This window comes from Gracilinanus agilis, chromosome 4 (genome assembly GCF_016433145.1).
Source record: "Gracilinanus agilis isolate LMUSP501 chromosome 4, AgileGrace, whole genome shotgun sequence".
Lineage (NCBI taxonomy): Eukaryota > Metazoa > Chordata > Mammalia > Didelphimorphia > Didelphidae > Gracilinanus > Gracilinanus agilis.
Window position 1 is genome coordinate 202,010,213 of NC_058133.1, and position 23,320 is coordinate 202,033,532.

The 23,320-nt window shown below is 36.8% G+C and overlaps 1 protein-coding gene across 1 annotated transcript in view; it reads right to left on the bottom strand.

Annotated features, from left to right (window-relative positions):
* NSF (N-ethylmaleimide sensitive factor, vesicle fusing ATPase) overlaps window positions 1-23,320 on the bottom strand; it is a 188,112-nt gene that overhangs the window by 72,962 nt on the left and 91,830 nt on the right. The window contains exons 12-14 of the mRNA XM_044675961.1: window positions 21,602-21,697; window positions 7,097-7,253; window positions 5,146-5,279 (exon numbers count right to left, since the gene is read on the bottom strand). Coding sequence (XP_044531896.1) covers window positions 5,146-5,279; window positions 7,097-7,253; window positions 21,602-21,697 — 387 coding nt within the window. The remainder of the gene's footprint in view (window positions 1-5,145; window positions 5,280-7,096; window positions 7,254-21,601; window positions 21,698-23,320) is intronic.

Here is a 23,320-nt window from a genome sequence, read left to right on the forward strand (position 1 = left end):
CCCTTCTAACTTTCTCAGAAGGGTTAGATAAGAGTTTTATTTCCCAATGGATAGTATAGCTACTCTTCCCTCTCCGGGTTGATTACACTGAGAGTAAGGTTTGGTTATTACCTCTTTATGCTCTCTTCCTCTCCTTCTTATAATAGTATTTGTCCCCTCTCCCTCCCATGCCCTCTTTGTGTGTAATAGAATATTCTATTTTCTTATTCACTCAAGTTTCTCTTGGTGTCCCCTGCTATTTACCCCATCTTTCCCCTCCCCCACGCCATCTTAGATTATTTAGTGTTCCACCCTCACCCTGTGAATTATTCTTCTGATTACTATAATAGTGAATATTATAATGGTGAATAGAGTTCACTACAGAGAATTATACATAACATTTCTCTACATAGGAATACATATAATTAGATCTCACTGAGGCCCTTAAAAAGGCAAATTTAAAAATTATAAGCTTTCTTTCTTTCCCCTCTGTATCTTATTTACCTTTTCAGGTTTCTCTCGGTTTTTGTGGTTCGATATCAAACTTTCCATTTAGCCCTGGTCTTTTCTGTGCAAATACCTGGAATTCTTCAATTTTGTTGAATGCCCATACTTTCCCCTGGAAATATATAGTCAATTTTGATGGGTAGTTGATCCGTGGTTGCAGGCCCAGCTCTCTTGCCTTTCTGAATATTGTATTCCAAGCCTTACGGTCTTTTAGCGTGGAGGCTGCCAGATCCTGTGTGATCCTGATTGGTGCTCCTTGATATTTGAATTGTCTCTTTCTGGCTTCTTGTAAGATTTTTTCTTTTGCTTGAAAGCTTTTGAATTTGGCAATAATATTTCTAACCGATTTCTTCTCTGGGTCGAATGTAGTGGGTGTTCTATGAATCCTTTCGATGTCTATATTGCCCTCTTGTTGTAGGACTTCAGGGCAATTTTGCTGAATAATTTCTTTTAGTACGGAGTCCAGGTTTCTATTAATTTCTGGTTTTTCTGGAAGACCAATTATTCTCAAATTGTCTCTTCTAGACCGGTTTTCTTGGTCTGTCACTCTCTCATTGAGATATTTCATGTTTCCTTCTATTTTTTCAGTCTTTTGACTTTGTTTTATTTGTTCTTGTTGTCTTGAGAGATCATTAGCTTCTACTTGCTCAATTCTAGCCTTTAGGGATTGATTTTCGGCTATAATCTTTCGGTTTTAGGCCATAATCTTCTGGTTTTCGGCCATAATCTTTTGGTATTCCTTTTCAATCTGGTCATCTCTGGTGTTCAATTGCAAGATTCTACCTTTTAAACAGTTATTTTCTTGCCAGATCTCTTCCATTTTCCTCAAAATCTCAGTTTTGAACTCTTCCATAGCTTGTGAGGAGTTTTCCTTATTTGAGGAGGGTCCGGATGCTTGTTTGTTCTCCTCCTCTGTTTGCTCGGTTGTCTGGATTTTCTCTGTGTAAAAGCTGTCGAGTGTTAAAGACTTCTTTTTCTTGTTGTTATTCTTTCTCTTCTGAACTTCCTGAGACTGAGTAGCCATCATTAGCCCAGCAGCTTCTTAGGTTTATCCTCGCGCTCAGTATCTGTCCGCGATCTATTGGCTCCTGAGGTCTGAGTTCTGGTTTTTTCCAAGGTCAAGCCCCCTGGTGAACCCCCTTACTTGATCCTCTGCCGGAGGTTTCTTTACAAGTCTCAGGGCGCTGCTTCCACAGTCGTATACCCGTGCACACTGGTTCCCCACTTAGGCTTTAGTTCCTGGCTGTGTCTGCCTCCACCCACGCCTCCGCAGTGCCTGCGCTCTCAGCCTGCGCTCTGCATCCTGCATCCTGCTCCCGCGCTCAGATTTTGCCTGCGTTTTTTGGCTTAATGGGGTCCTAAGTCTTGCTGCTCTCAGGAACAGGCCCCGGAGCTGCCAATGACTCGATGGGTGCCCCAAACTTGCTCTATTTCTTTTTAGCTGGCTTCGGAGCTATAGATGAGTGTGGAGGGGGGGTGGGGTGGTTGCTCAGCCCGAGATTTCGTGAGGGCTGTTTCACCCCTTTATAGCCTGGAAATGCCTTGATTCCACGTACCTTCCACGCTGTGCCCTGTTGTGGGGGTTCCTCCGTTCGTCTGGACTTGTTTTTATGTCCCCTTGAGGAGTTTTGTGTGTTTTGGTCAGGAGAGGTTAAGAGCTGCTTCTTACTCTGCCGCCATCTTAACCCAGAAACCACTAATAAAAGTTTTAGGAAGAAGGGATGAAGGCTCTGGGCATTCAGAAAGAGAGAATTTGGAAGATGGTACATAATTGACTACAGAGAAGAAAGTATCTTTGGAGGGAATATGGCATGTCCTAAAGGTGAAACATTGTGGATTTAGCATGTTTTAACTCAAGAGGAAGAGGTTGGTCAATTATCTCCAGTCACTTTCTCATCCAGTCCTTTGAGAATGGGGCTTTAAAAAAAATTATTTTATTATTATGCAAAGCACACTTCCATATTGGTCTTTGTTGTAAGAGCACACACATACATAACAAAAACCCCAAAATAAAACCATAAGCACACTGATATGAGAGACAACTCCAACAGTTCTTTCTCTGGAGGAGAATGGGCCTTTAACAAACCCTCATGCCATCTGTGATAGGAGTTAGCTAGGTTCTGATGTTTTAGAAAGAAGGCTGCTCTGATATCTACTCTTGTATTTAGTGAACCTTCTAGATATTTTACACCATAGGTGCTAAGCTCTGATGACTCTTAGGATACAGTCAACCTTTCTCATACAAAAATATCTTATTGTTCTCAATCTCTCCGAAGGGAAGTAGGGGTAGAAGGAGGCATGGGTTGATAGTGACTGTTTGCTCTTATATAGTATGGGTATGGGAAGTTAATTTAAATGTAGAGCAGTTTTGCTGGGGGAAAAAATACATGAAGGGGAGAAATCATTCCTCTCCTCTCAACCACAATTACATACCTACACCTACACACACACACACACACACACACACACACACACACACACACACACAGAGCTTGACCCCACAACCTGGTTTTGTATTCAATGACACTGTTTTGGAAATAAACAGCCTAACCTCTTCTCTATCTCCACTCCTGATCCTACAAAAATAAAGACCTTGAGCTCCTTGAAAGCAGTTGACATTAATGGCTTCTTTTGTACCATAAGTCCTTAGCACAGCATCTGGTACATAATAAGAGACTAAAAAATGTTTGTTGATAAGATGCATGTGCAAATAACTTTAAGTCAAATTAGATTATAAGTAAAAGGAAGGCCCCACCCCTTTCATGAGAGAGATAGAAAATGCTAACTTTCTGCATGAGGGGGAGGCTACGAGGAAGAAGCATTGTTTCAGTTAGATTTTGAATGAAAGTACTTCAGCAGGCAGAGTAGGAGTCCTCTCTTGGCATGAGATGAAGAAAATATACTTTTTAACATTATGCTACTTTTTAAAGGCTTCTATAAATAACTTTTGCATCCTTGGCTCTTTAAATTTTTTTTACTAATAACACAAACAAGGATTCTAAAGTTCTGAAACACACATACCAATCAGACAGAACCTGCACATTAAACCTAACTCTTCAGTGGTCTCCAAATCATTGGTCAGGAAGAAGTTGATCAGAATAAATATAGATACAAACCATCCCCTTATAATCTCTTCCAGATAGCCAAGAAGCAAGTCAGCCATCTACAAAGACAAAAGGCTAATTTCTCACATTTTATCTATAGAATATGCTTTCCATATACCATTTCCTCTCTCCTACCTGCTCCCTAAAAAAGAATGAGATAATCCTGGATCATATAATTTACCAATTCTTTCTCTAGGAGCAATCATAGACGAAAAGCATGTTGCACTACTTTACTAGATAGTAATTGAATAGATTATTCCCTCTCAAATCCAAAATATCCCCACACATTTTCTTGCCTTATTCTTCAAACCCCTATAAAGCCAAACAAGAGAAAGTGGAATTAAATTGAATAATAATTACAGCCAACATACATATGGTGCTTTTTAAGGTTTGCAAAGAGCTATTTATATTATCTCATTTGACCTAACCTTCACAATAATGTTATTATCCCCATTCTATGGATGAGGAAACCAAGTCTAGGAGAGGATTAAGTGTCTGGCACAGACACTGAGCTAGTTAGTGTCTGACTGACTGAAGTAGGACTGAAACTCATCCTTTCTTTGTAGAGCTGTTGGTAAGTATACTATAATACTCACTAAAACATTGGCTATTGAAATCCCTATCCTTGGAGTCATTTTTTTCTCTTTTCCACTCCCTTTCTCTCTCTTTTTTCAAAGAAAAGACACCAACCCATCCTGTATGATTAAGATTTTTACTTTCCAAAAGATAAGAAACTGGACCAAATGATCTCTTAAGGTAATTTTCTAGCTCTATGATTACATTTTGTGTCTTGATTCACTGATGCTTCAGTATCCAGCTACAGAATATAATAGTCTTTAGATATGTATATAAAGAAAGAACATATACAAGAAAGAGAAAACTTCTTTAAGTTTCCATTAAGACTATGAATCACAGACAGTATACAGACTTCCTCAGTTGAGGATCATTGAGAATACTCTCCCAATGCTACTTATTTGCTCTTCAATTTGATGGTTCTTTATTCATGTTCAAATTATGGCATGGTATTTTCCCCCCATCTTATATGCTAATTCAACATAGTCCTGGAAATTCTCTCAATGTCTTTCCTTCCATCTCACCCTTAGACAATGTATATTCAAAGGAAAACTAACTTTAATATCTGCTAGAAAAAAAAACAAATAAACAAGTGAAATTTACTAGGAAATAATCATATGATACACTCCAAAGTTAATTGTCAATAATTTCTGAAATATTCAAACCACTGCTTTCCTGAATTCCTTTTTTTTTTAACCCTTAACCTCTGTGTATTGGCTCCTAGGTGGAAGAGTGGTAAGGGTGGGCAACGGGGGTCAAGTGACTTGCCCAGGGTCACACAGCTGGGAAGTGTTTGAGGCCGGATTTGAACCTAGGACCTCCCGTCTCTAGGCCTGACTCTCAATCCACTGAGCTACCCAGCTGCCCCGCTGAATTCCTTCTGATACTTGTCTGGAGACTACATTTTATTTGAGAAGCATCTTATTACAAATACATAAAACCAAAAGAAAGCAATTTAAAATTAAAGCAAAAATTTTGATACCTTCTTCATGGCCTGACATTTGGCTGTTTCAGAAAAGCCAATCATTTTATCAGGGGAACAGATCTTGATGAAAGGGAAGTTGGATTCCTCTGAAATCTTTGCTGCTAAAGCCGTCTTTCCACTGTGAGGAGGGCCTACAAAAAGACAACATATCAGCCAGGGTAGTTAAAAATGATAAGACTAGCAAAGGAAAAGAAAACAAAGCTTAAATGTTTTGTAGAGTACTGAGAGGCCTTAAACAAGTCTCTCACTCTCATTTAGTGCCACAACTTTATGAGAGCCACTGACTCAATAGCATTTATATTTAATAAACTGATTGGTACTGCCCCCACATATGGTTAAAAACATATCTCTATTTATGGTCTTTTAAAAAATGTTTTTGGTTAAACAAATGAATTATAAGTGTTCTAACTGAAAACATTTTACTGTTTCCTTCCTCCCTATGAAAATCTTCATAAGACTCAATCTATAGCAATGCTTATAGTAATAGGTCTTGCCAAACTGCTTGTTTATAAAAATTTTACATCCCAAATAATGGCTATGGGGAGAAAACAATCACAATGAAATTCCCTTTTCAGTGATGACATACTGAAAATCCTTTCTTTCTCTTGAAAATCAGTAACAAAATTCACTCTTAAAAGGGGTTTTGCAGGGAAGCTAGATGGCTCTATGGCAGTGATGGGCAAACTTTTTAAAGAGGGGGCCAAAGGAAATGAAATGCTCATCTGTCAGCCTGTTTCTAAGGCAACTCTTTCGAAGTTTCACTGTATTGTATCCTACCCATTGTATTTGTCAAATTAGGAATAATGTCTCACGACTGGATAGAACATTTCAGGGGGCCTGCAACTGGCCCGCAGGCCGTTGTTTGCCCATCACTGCTCTAGGGGATAGAGAGCCAGACCTAGAGATGGGAGATTCTCCAAATTTGGTCTCACATATCCTATGAGAGCCTGGGCAAGTCACTTAACCCCCATTGCCCAGCCCTTACACATCATCTGTCTTAGAACAAATATACAGTATTGATTCTAAGATAGAAGGAAAGAAGTTTTTTAAAAGGCTGGGGCAGAAGGGAGTTGTATATGTTTAGTCCTAAAGACTCATTATAATAAAAATTTGTTGGAAAACCTTTTTAGGCTCTAAGGTTCTAATCAGTCAACTTTTCCCCTTAGATGATCACCTAATACTTGTAGCACTTCACAGGTTACAAAGTGTTTTGCACTGAGATCACTTGGGACTACCCTACAAGCTTCCCACTGAGGGAAGTTCTGGTACTTCTATTGTAACATATCTCTATTTTTTATTTAAGTAAGTAGACTCATGCAGGTTAAATAACCAGTACAGAATTTTACAGCCAGGAATCACATAGTACTTCAGCTGAGGTCCTCTGACACTAAACTTTATTCGCAAAATATTGCAATCTTCCTACTTCTATTATAAGATATGAAGCTTATGACTGAAAGCCATAAAAAATTTTATCTAGAAAGGCTCTTTTCATCTGTTTCATGGGGTAAAACTGAATTTGTATGATTGATAAAGTAGGGATTTGGCACCTTTGTTTTAATTTACTAGGCTAAACCCTTGAGGTACCAGAGGGAAAAATTTTTTTTTACTAGAGTCCCTACCTTTAAGTTGGAAAAACTAGGCAACCACAGCAAAATAACTAGAAAGTAACCAAAAACTATAGTGATAGGTACATAGTAGGAACCTTAAGTGAAATGAGTTCAGAGAAGGGAGATATCACAAATGTTATCCTATGAAAATGATAAAAAGCAAGAAAATATCATGTACAATATTATTTTAAAATTTTAATTATGTAGTTTTAGATACTTAAGCAAATCTCAGATTAAATTTTTTAAAACCCTACTAAATATTCATAAAAGGGTAGGATTCTTTATCATTCTCCTATTCTATTTATTACTACCTATCACTTCAGTCTATCACCTTTTCTTACCTTCCAAAAGAACGCTAACCAAAGGTGTACGGTCACTGTTTTTAGTCTGCTGCACCAAGAGCTCACCATCTTCAAGCACTCTAGTGACTGGGTCACCCCATTTGATGATACCATTCATGATGTAACTTGCATAATCCTCTTGGTTTGTTCCAAATGCCTGTTTTGGAAAAGGGCAGTTCAAAGAACAGTAGTAATCAGAATGGGGGAAAAAAGCATTTAAAAGGCACAGGAGATCATAGCAATTACCACTTTACTACTAAAAAGTGTTCAGGACTATCTTGAATCAATGTAACAGACCTTAAAAGCAAAACTCTAAGTTGTAATTGCCCACTTACCTTTTTGCCCCAGGACAAAAAAAATCCCAAATCCCATTTTCAGTGATTTAGAGTGGTTTCCAAATGTTTTTTATCCTATAGCACATAAGTAAAATATTTTTATGACATATCCTAATATATTTATTTATATGTTTACATATATAAATGCATACTATATATTAAAACTTATTAATACATATATTTCTAGGTGCTATACATGTACAACTGCACACATATTATGTGCACTATTAAATATATCAAAGAAATTTAAGAATGAGATCAAATAATCAATATTTTAAATCATTTTATTTGTTGACAGTACAAAAACATTTTTGTGCTCCCAAAACATATTAGTTCATAGTAATATTTTTTAGTGAGAACAATGTGATCCAATAGGCCAATTTATTTTTTTTTAATCTTAAAGACTTGGTTCTAAGTTCAATTTGCTTCAATCTTTAGTTTTAATGGCTGTCATAGCTGAAGAAGCTGCTTCACAAAGATACATAGATCCAAATAGAAGTGTGTTGTTCCTTGCACTTATTAAATTATGATACTCATCTTTTCATTGCCATTCACCAATAAGTAAGTATACAAGTCTGGTAAAATAGAACAATAAATCATCATCTTGATTTTAGTGTTCAGATAGGAGACACATTGTCAGTCAATCAATAAGCATTTATAAAGGATCTGCTATATGCCTGTCACTATGTTAAGCACTAGGGATACAAAAAGGGGCAAAGAACAATTTCCTGCCCTCAAAGAGCTCAGAACATAACATGGGATGCTACAAACAAACATGTACAAATAAATTATATACAGGATATATAGGAAAACAGAAGGAAGGCATTAGAATTAATAGCAATTCAGAAAAGTTTCCTTTATGGGACTTTAGTTAAGACTTAAAGAAAACCAGTAAGAGGTGTAGCCAAAGTGGCAGCTAAGTACCAGCAAAAGCCAAAGCCAGTTTGATTATCCTTCCATAACAATCTTTAAGAAGCACTTCAAAAAGACAGGAATCCAAACCCAACAATAAGATGGAGTCATGGGGCTCTCCTGCTGAACACAATATGAAAGGAATTCAGAGAGAGTTGATTTTCATGTGATAAGGGGGAGACCAGAAACAAAACTGCACAAAAAGAAGTGCTGGTCAACCATCCCCAACCCCCATCTACCACTGTGGGTTCTGCGATTAGGCTTAGGCTGACTTTGGGATCCTGGGATGGGGACTGCATCAGCAGAGGAGGCCCTCAGACTCACCCCTTGAGGTCCTGGGCCCTGACCCAGAAGTCCACCTGGTCAAGCACCTTTGGGCCTAGGTGGCTGGCTACATTGAAGACTTAGCCCCAAGGCAGATTAGCTCAACTGGTCTAATCCAGTAAACCAGCAAAGAGAAAATACACAAGCTTATAGTCCACAGGCAATGAGTAAACAACAGAAAAAGAAGGTAACTATTGAAAACTTCTACAGGGAAAAAGAAGAGGAAGTAGAACCAAAAGAGGATGATGTTTACAAGGAACTACAAACAAAACCTCAAAAAACAAACTGGAAATTAGGCTCACTCTGTGGAAGAACTCAAAAAGGAATTCAAAAATTAAATAAGACAGGTTGAAGAAAAATTGGAAACTGAAAACAATAGCTTAAAAAGCAAAATTGGTCAACTGAAAAAAAAAAGGCACAAAAATCCAATGAAGAAAAAAATGTTTCTTAAAAACTATAATTGAACTCCTGGAAAAACAGGTAAAGAAATCCAATGAAGAAAAGAGTGACATGAAAAGAAAAATGGACCAAATGGAAAAGGAGGATCAAAAGGTCATGGAAGAAATTCAGTCTTTAAAAATTAGAATTGGACAAATAAAAACTAATGACTTCACGAGACATCAAGAAACAATAAAACAAAATCAAAAGAATGAAAAATAGAAAAAAATGTGAAATATATCATTGAAAAAAATGATTGACATGGAAAATAGAACCAGGAGAGACAATTATTGGACTACCTGAAAGTCATGACCAAAAAAACCCCCCAAAATCTAGGCATCATGTTACAAGAAATTATCCAAGAAAACTGCTCTTAACAATGACAACTCCAAGGAATGATATAGTCAAGTTTAAGAGCTTCCAGGCCAAGGAGAAAATACTGCAAGCAACCAGAAAGAAACAATTCTGGTATTGTGGAAGTCCCATCAGGATTACACTGGATCTGGCAGCTTCCACACTGAAGGCCCAGAAGGCTTTCAATATGATATTCCAGAAGGCATATGAACTGGGTTTACAACCAAGAATAACCTACCCAACAAAACTGACTATATTTTTTCAGGAGAAACTATGGTCATTTAATAAAATAGAAGATTTCTAAGCATTCCAGAAGAAAAGACATAAATAGAAAATTTGATGTCTAAATACAACATTCAAAAGAAGCACAAAAAAAGTAAAGAAGGAAGAGAAAAAATTTAAGGGCTTTAATAAAATCAAATTGTTTATTTTCCTATATGGAAAAATATCTATAATTCTCAAAAATTATCATTATCATAGTAGTTAAAAGAAGTATAGAAGGTGTTTAAGATGATATGTCAAAAAATAAAACTAGGGGGAAAAAAGAGGATAGGACTAAGAAAAATGGGAGGAGAGAAGTAAAGTGGGATAAATTATATCACATAAAGAGGCATGCAGGAAGGCAGGGAGATTAATACAATGGAAGGGAGAAAGAGGGTGATGACTGGTAATACTTAAACCTCACTCATTGGAATTGGTCCAGAGAGGGAAGAATAGCCGGATTCATTGGGGTACAGAATCCTATCTCACTCTGTAGAAGGAGGGGTGACCAAAGACCCTATAAAGAAGTAGGTGGGGAGTAAGAAGGGAGGTGGTGGGAAGGGGAATAATATAAGGGAGAGGAAAAGGAGGAGACTGATAAAAAGCAAAATATTGGAGGGGAGGGATAGAGTGAAGAAGAAAGTGCAAGATTAAAAGAGGAAGGCAAAATGGAGGGGAATACACAAATGGTAATTATGACTGTGAATATAAAGCAGATGAACTCACTCATAAAATGGAAACAGATAGCAGAATGGATTAAAAACCAGAATCCTACCATATGTTGTTTGCAAGAAAAACATTTGAGGCAGATAGACACATGCAGGGTAAAGGGAAAAAGCTGGAGCAGAAGCTATTGGGCTTCAACTGAGACAAAGAAAGCAGGATAGCAATCATAATCTCAGTCAAAGCTAAACCAAAAATAGATCTGATTAAAAGAGATAAGGAAGGTAATTACATCTTGATAAAAGGCAGTAAAGATAATGAAGACTATCAGTACTCAACATATGTGCACCAAATAGTATAGTGTCTAGATTTTTAAAGGAGAAACTAAAGGAGTATAAGGAAGAAATAGATAGTAAAACCATACTAGTGGGGGACCTCAACCTCCCCTATCAGAACTAGATAAATCAAACCAAAAAAAAAAGAAAGAAAGTAAGGGAAGTGAATTAAATTTTAGGAAAATTACAGTTAATAGATATCTAGAGAAAACTGAATAGGGATATAGAGGAATATACCTTCTTTTCAGCAGCACATAGTACATATGCAAAAACTGATCATGTACTAGAACATAAAAACATCACAAACAAGTGCAGAAAAGCAGAAATAATAAATGCAATATTTTTAGAACATGATGGGATAAAGATTATGATTAATAAGGATTCTTGAAGAGGCAAATTAAAAATGAATTGGAGACTAACTTAATTCTTTAAAGAACAAATCATAGAAACAATCACTGATTTCATTGAAGAGAAGGACAATGAGGAGACAACATATCAAAATTTATGAGATAGAGCCAAAGCAGTAATCAGGGGAAAATTTATATCCTCAAACACTTATGTCAACAAAATAGAAAAAAAAAGAGATGAATGAATTGGACACACAACTTAATAAAAAATAGAAAGAGAACAAATTAAAAATCCCCAGATAATGATCCTAAGGGTGGGGAGGGGTGGCATGCCCCCCAAATCTCTTCTTTCTATCATGGCACCTTAGGTTCTGGCTCAGTGAGCAACCCTGAGCAGCTGTAAAGATGAGAACTCTTGGCATTGGGCAGAGGCTTTCATAGGGAGGCTTCATCCAATCAGCCAGGAGCTAGATGCCCTCCACTTTTCAGAACAGTAGACTTGGAGTGAGATGGAGTGAGAAGCAGAGGTCCTGCTTCTGGTGGCTCCCAACCCCAAAGTGCTCAGGAGAATCTTCCCCCAGTTCCTCCCAATACCCTACTTGCTTCAGTAGCCACAACTGGCCCACCTAAGCCAAGCCTCATTCTTCACCAGCAACAGAACCTTAGGGCATAGAACAGAAGGAGAGAAAATATTTTTTCTCCCACTAGGTGGTAGTGATAATGATTTCTTCTTATCTTTCTTTTCTTCCTCATTTTTCCTTGTTCTTTCTTCTCTTCCTCCTTTTTCTCCTTGCCCTCCATTTCCTCTTTAAAAAATCCCTAGCACCATTTCCAGTACATAGTCATTGTTTAATAAATGTTTTATTTGTGGAGTTGATTGGGAAACAGAGTGGGCCTGAACCTGAGGATCAGTCTCATTGACTTCCTTTTCAACCTCTGACTTCTCAGAACAGGAAACCACCTGGGAAGAAGGCATTGGCCTAGGAGGCAAAAGACCTGGGTTCTAGTTCCAGGTTTATCACTAACTTGCTATGTGACCTTGGGTTTGTGTCTCAGATTCCTAGGACTTTCCATATAGTTGCACTGGGGTGGTTATTTAGAGTCTACATACATCTCGAATCATATCCGCATCAACTCATGTGTTCAAGCATTTGTTTATCTTCTGTGTTTCTGCTCCCATAGTTCTTCCTCTGGATGTGGATAGCTTTCTTTCTCATAAGTCCCTCAGAATTGTCCTGGATCATTGCATTGCTGCTAGTAGAGAAGTCTATTACATTCGATTTTACCACAGTATATCAGTCTCTCTTTATAATGTTCTCCTGGTTCTTCTCCTTTCACTCTGCATCAATTCCTGGAGGTCATTCCAGTTCACATGGAATTCCTCCAGTTCATTATTCCTTTGAGCACAATAGTATTCCATCACCAGCAGATACCATAATTTGTTCAGCCATTCCCCAATTGAAGGGCATATCCTCATTTTCCAGTTTTTTGCCACTACAAAGAGTGCAGCTATAAATATTTTTGGACATGTCTTTTTATCTATGATCTCTTTCAGGTATAAACCCAGCAGTGGTATGGCTGGATCAAAGGGCAGACAGTCTTTTAGCACCCTTTGGGCATAGTTCCAAATTGCCATCCAGAATGGTTGGATCAATTCACAACTCCACCAGCAATGCATTAATGTCCCAATTTTGCCATATACCCTCCAACATTTACTTTCCTTTGCTGTCATGTTATCTAATCTGCAAGGTGTGAGGTGGTACCTCAGAGTTGTTTTGATTTGCATTTCTCTAATTATAAGAAATTTAGAACACTATTTCATGTGCTTATTGATAGTTTTGATTTCTTTATCTGAAAATTGCCTATTCGTGTCCCTTGCCCATTTATCAATTGGGGAATGGCTTGATTTTTGTACAATTGATTTGGCTCATTATATATTTGAGTAATTAGACCCCTGTCAGAGTTTTTTGTTATAAAGATTTTTTCCCAATTTGTTGCTTCCCTTCTAATTTTGATTGCATTGGTTTTGTTTGTACAAAATCTTTTTAATGCAATGTAATCAAAATTATTTATTTTACATTTTGTAATTTTTTCTGACTCTTGCTTGGTTTTAAAATCTTTCCTTTCCCAGAGAACTGACAAGTATACTATTCTTTGTTCGCCTAATTTACTTACAGTTTGCTTCTTTATATTCATGTCATTCACCCATTCTGAATTTATCTTGGTATAGGGTGTGAGATATTGATCTAGACCCAATCTCTCCCATACTGTTTTCCAATTTTCCCAGCAGTTTTTGTCAAATAGTGGATTTTTGTCCCAAACGCTGGGCTCTTTGGGCTTATCATAGACTATCTTGCTGAGGCTACTTTCCCCAAGTCTATTCCACTGATCCTTCCTTCTGTCTCTTAGCCAGTACCATATTGTTTTGATGGCTACTGCTTGATAGTACAGTTTAAGATCTGGTACTGCTAGGCCACCTTCCTTCATATTTTTTTTTCATCATTTCCCTTGATATTCTTGATCTTTTGTTCTTCCAAATGAACTTCATCATAGTTTTTTTCTAATTCACTAAAAAAGTTTCTTGGTAGTTTGATAGGTATAGCACTGAATAAGTAAATTAATTAGGGTAGAATGGTCATTTTTATTATGTTAGCTCATCCTACCCATGAGCAATCAATGTTTTTCCAATTGTTTAGATCTAGCTTTGTTTGGAAAGTGTTTTTTAGTTGTGTTTGTATAATTCCTGTGTTTGTTTTGGTAGATAGATTCCTAAGTATTTTATATAGGGTGATTTAAATGGCATTTCTCTTTCTAACTCTTGCTACTGAGATGGGAGGGAAATATATAGAAATGCTGATGATTTATATGCATTTATTTTGTATGCTGCAACTCTGCTGAAGTTGTTGATTATTTCCACTAGCTTTTTAGTTGATTCTCTAGGATTCTTTAAGTAGACCATTATATAATCTGCAAAGAGTGATAGCTTGGTCTCCTTATTGCAAATTTTAATACCTTCAATTTCTTTTTCTTCTCTAATTGGTACTGCTAGTGTTTCTAGTACAATGTTAAATAATAGAGGTGATAAAGGACATCCTTGTTTCCCTCCTGATCTTATTGGGAATGCTTTTAATTTATCCCCAATCCTTCCTTTTCCCGATATCATATGGGGATTGTAATAGGTATAGGCTATAAAAGTTTAAAAGCAGATTTGTGTAAGTATGTTAGGGAAAGCCTTTGCTGGAGTCATGGACATTCTGAATAGAATGCAGGGGATAGGGAGGAGAGTGCTGAGCAACAAACAGATGGCTGTGCTGTGAGGCGTTCGGAGCAGAAGTGCAATTTGTTGTCCCTTTTGACCTGGAATCTTGGAGAGTGGTGAAGGTTGTGAAGGCTGAAGACATCAATCCTGCAAGTCAGCTCTGAGTAGAGAAGTGGCCTATGATCTGGTGGACACTTCGCAGACATCTCTCCCTACCTGGTTACTTTGGATCATTGGCTGTGGAGGAGTTGGTTCCTGGTATCCTGAAAACATCTCTGGAACAGTTGTGAGACCCCAAATTCAAGCCCTCTTTCTCAAGTCCTTAGCCAAGCTGTCAAAACCTGGCATTGATCAGGTTGGCTAAGGAACCCTTTTTGACTCCAGTCCTGGGCAGTTAGATATAGTTTCACCTAACCCCCTCTCCTAACCCCTCATATTACAATTAAACTGTTCCCCTGTGTGTTTTCTAGTACTTTAAAGTTCTCATTGAATGTATTTAGCACTTTGAGGTTATTCAAGGCTGGGTGGGGCAGAGTGACAGTTAGTCAGGCTTAATTGCCATTTCTGTCAATGGTCATTCCCTTTATAGTTAAACCTGGTTCCCTGGCTTGTAAAGTCTTATCCATTGTCCCTTTCTGTCTCCTATCCACCCCACTGAACCCACAAATAATATTTAAGTTAACTCCCCTGGTTTTCCCCATAATAGGATGGATTGAAGTAAATGAATATGAATAGCCTAAAGAACACCTGATTAAAGAAGGGACAAGTTAACTATCTTCTAGTATCTGAAAGACTATAATGTTGGAAAGATATTAGGTTTGTTCTTTTGACCCCAGATGGCAGAATCCTCCCAAACCACAGTATCTTGATAATGTCTTAAGAGGGAAGCTGGGTCTCTCCTTTAAAAGGAGAGTGTATATGAGTCCTTGTTTTCTTGTATCCTCTATCTTCTCTATCTTTGAGCTCATTCAAGTATTATCAGAACACTTCATCTCTAGACAATTGCTGAGACATTTTTCATTTTCAACATTTAAATGACTGTTAAAATTTATGCACAAAATTCTGGCTAAGATGACATCATATAAGGTCACGGAAAAGCTCAGGACTCCCACATAAACTGAAAACAGTCCAAGAAAATCCAATAGTGAAGAAATCTAAAAAGAACTGCAAGTTGATCCAAGGAATAAATACAAAGAAAGATGGCCAGGAGGCAAGGGCAGGTAGGATATTAAGACTTAGCTAGAGAAGCCAAAGTCCATTTAGGTAAATGCAGAAGCAGTTAAGGCAAGAAAAGGTTCATGTGTGGAAATTTGTTCCAACTACAGTGGGCCAAAAGCTTAAAGAGCTGGGAAAAGGAAAGGAATACAAATTCCTACAAATGTATTTAAAACCAGCAGCACTCTAAACACAAACAGGCAGAATCATCTCTAGTAACTATATGTTAGAACCAGATCCTATCTTTTCCTGTCAGAACACAAGCAGGGGACAGAAATGCCCCTAGAGAGGTCACTACACAGAGCAAGGGAGCCTGGTAGTATATACACCTCAGAGCACTGGGAGCCAGACCAGAAGACAGAGCAAATTCAGGATCTAGGCACTAGCCTTAGGAAGAGAGTGTAAGGGCCTAAGACTAACTATGATCTTCAGTATCCTTCTGTGGGTGGTTAAAGTCACAGCTGAGATGCAACTAGCTCCAGACTGAGAACTATACAAAGAAAAGGGGAAAGAGACTAGTAGAGGTATGAAGCCACAGTGAGCAACCAGGAAACTGAGAAAGAAGCCAGGGATTATGGCAGAGGGTAGGGCCAAAAACCAGCCTCCTTATCCAGCTTCTGTGGTGGCAGCAACACCCAAATTGTGGCAGAGACAAGAGCAAACAAGACTCACCCAACCCACCCAAGAGCTACTCCAAGTGCCAAATCTCAAACCAAAAACTAAAGCTCAAAATATTAGTAAACAAAAGAAAACATCAAACACAAGTAATATGTAATATTATATATATATATAACAATGACAATACTATACTATTTAAACTAATTTATAAACTTCTCTTATGTTATGGGTGAATTTTGGGAAAGGTGTTGGGTTAAAGGGGATTTTGAAGGGATGTTGTCAGGTACTTGCTAGGTAGATAATATGAGTTGCAGGTAGGATGTAATGGTGAGATTCAGGATATAATATGAGGCTGAAGTCAGGGAGTATAACATTGAAGGTAACAAAAATCTTCAGGGAGAGGAGGAATTAATTTAAACAGGCAAAGAGCAGCAGGGCTTATAGGCTAGGACTTAGACTAAAGACAAACTGAAGGAAATAGATTGATTGAAATTAACTACAGGCTTTAGTTAATTTCACAGGAAGGGACTTGTTTTGAAGTTACACCTTCCTTCAAGATGGATACCCCGGCTTCCCTTCAAGCCCAGAGTATGTTGGTTTTATTCCTCTTCTTCCCTTTTCTTACTAATTAACTGACAAAGTAACTAACAGGTCTGTTTAAACACAAAAGGGGTTTATTGTCTTCTCAGGTTAAACTGTCAGGTAAAGGGGATTAAAGGCAGCCCTAATGGTTGTTTAAAGAAACCTCAGGTGGGGGAAGGGAAGCAGAGATGGGGTTTGAGCAAGGTCCTGCCTTAACTCAACTCTCAAGGTGATCTTGAAATCAAAAGGGAATATGATGACTACCTAACCTCTCTAGATAAAGTACTGCAAGAGTATAGCTGAACCCTCACAGATTTGAAACTACTCTCTGATTCACTCTCCTTATTCACTCCTCACAGACATTTAGGTAAGGGAAGAAGGTAGGGAAATGAGGTAGAGTATGGAGATACAAAGGGTTTATCTAAATTAACAAATCTCAAATAAATACTCCAAAAACTAGGCTAAGTTTCAATCACAAACAGGAGAAGAAGCAGCTCAGCTGGCTCTGACTCTCTCCACGAGGTCCCAGGTCCAACTGAAACTTTCCTTCAAGATTCTAAACTCCTAACTGACCTCAGAACTCAGCCAAAGCCTGTAAAACTGCCCTGACCCCCTCTCTCTGTAATACACTTATGCCAATTTAAACTACTCAAGGATCATTTTCTAGAACTATAACTACCTCCTAGAATTTTTAAACAAAATTACAATAAAATGCACAAGGCAAAATGTCAACAATCTCAAGGGAAAAAATATAAAAGTAGAAAAATAAATAGTCTAGCAATATCAGATTTCAAACTGTATTACAAAGCAATCATCATCAGAACAATTGGGACTGGTTAAAAAATAGAAAAGTTGATTAATGGAACAGATAAGGTACAAAACATGCAGAAGCAACTGACATATCAGTATAGTGTTCAACAAAGATAAAGGTCCCAACTACTAGAGAAATGCCTAATAATTTAGCAAAAACTGCTGGGAAAAACGGAAAGCCACTTGGGTTTAGATCAACATCTCACATTATATACAGTAACAACCTCCAAATGAAAATAAGAACTACATATAAAAAAGTGATAACATAAATAAATTACTGGAGAATTGAAGGAACTTTTACAGCTATCAGATGAGGAAGAATTTTCACCAAAGAAAGGAAAGATGGGGTCATGGAGAATTCTTATTATTTAAGACTCCACAAGAATTATTTTGCAATAAATAAGTGGTTAAAGAATATGAACAGGCATTTCTCAAATGAGGAACTGCAAGCTATCAACCAAAATATGAAAAAAACACTTCACATCACTAATAATAAGACAGGTAATTTAAACAACTCTGAGGTTCCACTTCATACCTGTCAAATTGGCAAAGATGATCAATAAGGAAAATTGCAATTGTTGAATTATCTTGGAAGGAGAGATATGATATTGAACTGCTGGTGGACCTGTGACCTGGTCCAACCCTTCTGGAAAGCATTTTAGAACTATACTCCAAAAGTCATTATGCTTTATCAAAGAAAGAGAGAAAGGACTCAAATACACAAAAAATCTCCTGAGTATTTTTGAAGAAGCAAAGATATGTAAAGAAAGTGAGTGCCTACTGATTGGGGAATTGGTGAACAAATTATGGTATGTGAATTTATTGGGTTATTATTGTGCTCTAAGAAATGATGAAAGGGTTATAATTCAAAGAATTCTGGGAAGACTTGTATGAACTGAGTCAGAGTAAAGTGAGCAGGAGCAAGAGAACTATTTTTACAAAGACCACAATGTAGTAAAGGAAAATAACTATGAAAGACCTGACTGTTACTGCTAAAATGATCTATCGTTTACTCCAGAAAATAGAGGATAAGAGCATATTTCCCACCACTTGGTGAAGACAGATTAGGTAAAGAATAAGAAACACATTTCTAGACATGAACATTACAATATAAATTTATTTAATTGACTTTTCATGTGTTTTTATTTGGGGGGTAGATGGATGGTACGATGGAGTGGGCTAGTGATATTTTAAAAAGGGGGAGAAACAGAAAAAAGAATAGAGCATTAATGAAACATTTGAAAAATACACAGAGAAAACTAAAAGGGAGTTATGAGGAAGATGTAAAATAAGCAGATCAATGTTAGTAGAATCTCGTAAATTTCATGTATGTTAAAAGAAAAAGTTGTTCCTAGTAGATTTCAATTTCATATGCAATGATCATTTTCTAGCCTTTCTGTATGGAAATGTTCAGATTTGTTTATGATTCTCTAGTTAATAATAAAATTTTAATAAAAACAATAAAGTATATGTGTATACTAAAATAGAAACTATATGGAATGTATTATATTGAAACACATGAATGCTTACATGAAACAATGTTGTATGTACACTTATTAAAACTATGAAATATATGCATTAAGAAGAATAAAATCAGAAGTAATATAAAAACAGTTTTATATTTAGTAAAATTTTTCCCTAAAGTTGATTCAGCTGTTAACAAAAATATGTATTTTAAACAAATCAAATCACAGACTAGAGGAAGGTGTTTTTAATATGAAATATTTTCAATAATATTAAAAGTTGAAAATTATTCAATTTTCATTGATGTTCATAAATAAAATGTAGAGATCTGTAAATACCCTAGAATTCATAAAAGATAACTCACATTGATTTTTTTTTATCCATAAGAGTTCAATCAATCAACATGTATTTGTTATTAAGCACCAAATTTATGGCAGCCCCTGTGCTGGGGATACAAATATAAAAATGAAACTATCTCTGTGATTAAGTAGCTTATATTCCATTTATGGACATATAAGTATTCTTACAATTTATACAAAATAAAAACCAGCAAACTGGTGGTGAAGAATGGCACTCATATTTGGAGAGATCCTCAAAGGGTTCATGAAGGTGGTGCCTGAACTGAAACTTGAAGGAAATTAAGGGTTCTGGAAGGCAGAGGAGAGCAGGATGTTCCAGGCACTGGGGATAGAAGATTGACTGTCATGTAATAGGAAGAGATAGAAGACCAGTATGGCTAGACCATCAAGTGTACTGAGGGAAGTCATGTAAGATAGGGAATGACAAGAATGCTGGAGCCATGTTATAAGGCATTTTAAATGCAAGGGTAGCTTGTAACAAAAAAAAAAAGAACTATCTAAACTTTCCTTTTTGCCACTGTGTAAATAGAATTAGCTCTAGCCCATTCATAGTCAAACTCTACTTACCCTAGTCATAGAAATGATGATAATCCTCACCTCCCTTAATGGGGAGGGGAGATGAGTTACCCACACGTGACAATAAGTAACAAATCAAGAACAAGGGACTGCCCTTTGGGCAGTCCAAATCAGTGTAGGGGCTGCCATTTGTCCACTTGAATTAGAGGTGGACCCATAGGAAATGACGAAAGACACTATCTCTTCAAGTATGTTGGTTACTTCCTGCGAAAGGGAGTTCCCGCTTTGAACTTGGTGCTGAAGGATCTCCTATGAGACCTCAGGCAGCTTCTACTCTGAATGGTCACGTGGGTAAGTTAGGCTGACTTCCTTGGGCCTACCTTGGCAATTTTCCAAGACTCTACCTTAAGTAGGCTCCGACCTATCTGATTGCTAGGCCTTGTGGCTTATAGCCTAATTTATTTAGCCTTTAAACCATCTCTCTCCGTCCAGGCCTCTGCAGGCCTGGACTAGCCTCTCCCTCTCTCTATTTCCCTACCTTTTACTTTCCTAATTGTAAATAAACTACCTTAAACCTGATCCTGACTTGGGTCTATTTTAATTATGGAATCAATCTGAATTGTTGATTCCTGGCGGCCACACTTTAATTATATATCTATAAATACCTTAAATCTCCCTCTTACACCATCACCTCTTGTGCTCTGGCCATAATGGGTAGTCAGTAAATATGACTAATTTTCTTATCCACAATATGGAAGATGACAGGGCTCTGTGTTAGACTCCAATCAGACAACATCTGAAGGACTATGTTTAGTTTTGGGAGCCATGTTTTAAGAATGACATTTACAAACTCCAAAGATAAGTAATAATTTTGGAAACTGTCAGATAAAACATTCCTTGATACAGAATACTTAGCTTTGTAAACACTTTGTGTTTGTAAAACAAACAAAAGCTTTATAAGGAAGACATCATTATCTTCAAATATCTTAAGGGAAAATATGGAAGAAGTACTGGATTTATTTAGGCAGATTTAGAATCAATGGATGGAAATTTAAATACAGGAAAATTTTACTTCACAAGTATAACGATAAAAAATGATAAAGGCTGCTATAATACTATAAATTAGTATTTTAATTAAAGCCATGCTGATAAAGTCATTAGACCACGCGCTTGTAAGAATTCAAAATTGCCGCCCCAGTCATTATTACCTCTTCCTCAGTCTGCTGGCCAAGAGACCACTCCCTCCTAACCCAGGAGATTTAAACTCTTCTCTGCGTGGAGACGTAGGCCTCCCCACACCCAAAGAACCGGAACCGGAAACCCGTTGGACCATGGGAAATGTAGTTTGATAATTTCCCCGTGTCCAGAAAATACATATATATATATACTTAAAGATGACATCTCCCAAATTTCACTTTTACACAAGGAAGAATTTCCAACAATTAAAACTGTTAAAAATTGTGCTCCCTGTTATCTGAAGTTTTCCAACAAAGGATAGAAAATCACTGGTAAGGAATATAATAGAATACATTTTAACACTGAGTGGGAAGTTTGAGATAACCTTTAAGGTTCCTTCCAGTTCTAAATCTATGATCCTTTGAAATTAGCTATATTCAAAAGCAACACTATCTTTAATAATCATGTTGACTAGAAAAGCAATTATTTTTCTCCTGAATTGTGTTGCTGTTTCTAGAGTTTAGTATAAATACTCACTGGTTTGATATCATTTTCCAGAGAAGCAAGGAAGTCTCCTCTTGTTACTTGCAGGCTCTCTGCTTTTTCCATATCCACCTCCACTTTGGTGCTGGCCTAGTTAAAATGGAAAAAGAAAAATGTAAAGACTTTCACAGTCTTAGAATGAAAGTTGTCCATTTAACAAAGTAACATAAAAGGATTTATAGTTTTTATATAAAGTTTAATGAAATAGCAACCAAACCATTAGGCTTTAAAAACTGAGTTTCCTTTTACCTGAGGCATTAAAGTTTCTAAGAACTGAAGAACTATCTTGACATGAATTATCAAATCTTTCAAATCACTTAAAATATCTACTTCCTAGTTATTTCTATCAACTAAATGTTATCTAAAAATCCATCCCTCTACTGAAGGAATTTAGTAGTGGTAGTAATTATCAAACTAGAATTAATGTTAGGAAAATTAACAAATACATCTCACAACAAATAAAACACAACCTTTTATCATTAAAATTATTGTTTTCTTTCTTAGGCAATATGATGATAATAATCATATTGATGACAATAGGAGCACAATCTAGAATCCATTCAAGTAGAAGAACTGAAATTACAATCAAAGTTATAATTCACACACAGATTTTAATCGGAATGGCGTTTTCACAGTTTTGAAGGCATACTTCACTATCAGTTCATTTATTTCTGCAAGGCCATTCCAGTCTAACAGTGTGTAACTGAAGCTCTGTGTAGGTGACGTTTAGGGTCTGAAGGTGCTTGTAATGAATCTAGAGAAGATCCACAATTTCAGTCTTCCATCATTCTTACTGGATACTCTGCAACATTATACATCTAGCCCCAAAGGTCTTATTTTACTACCATTAATACTTGGGAGCCAAATGCATAATTCCATATACACTTGCTCTCTAGATAAGAAGAGAGATGTATCATCTACACTGCTGACTAGGGCTCCTCTCAGCAGTAGCAGCTAGAACAATGAGTTTTCTGGGACAAAGGAAGCATGCCAGTACTAACAGAGTTCAGTGTCAACAGTAAAGAGAACAAGTCTTTGGTATCACATACTTTAAAGAATAAATTTGCTTAAACAAAGCTGATTGTAAAATTAATCTTTGTTAATTAAATCCCACTGATATATTTTACTAAAATGAAGCCATGTTTCTCCACAAAAAAATTAAATAAAACCTAGTACTTTTAATCCTCCCCCCTCCCCCCAAAAAATTTATATATACTCCTTTTTTCAGTAACTTTAAATGGAGAAAAAAGCAAGTTGAGTGCATTTCCTCATTGATAACAACCAAAATGGAGCCTCTCTCCTATTTGGGGCTTTCCTTTGAGCTGTCAGATACTTTCCTTTTTAGCCATGTGGTTTTAGCCAACATGTAGTTGGTCTCAACATGAGTACATGAGTAGTATACAGGGATATCACAGAAATTTACCACAGAATTTATCACAAAAATTAAATAAAAGTATACCATAACAGACTGTTCATTGTGTTCTATTAGCTTAATAAGGCTTTCCTCAATCTCTTGGATCTTTACTCCAATAGTTTGCATTTTTATTTTATACTTATAAGAAAATTAAATTCAAGTGACAGTTTGAAGGAAAATCTTATCTGTCTTAATCCATTTACATAAGCAATAAAACTTATCTGGACTCCACCAAATAGGTGATAACGTAGATAGGGGCTAGTTTGGAATTCATCTTTAAGTCACAATTAATAACTTAC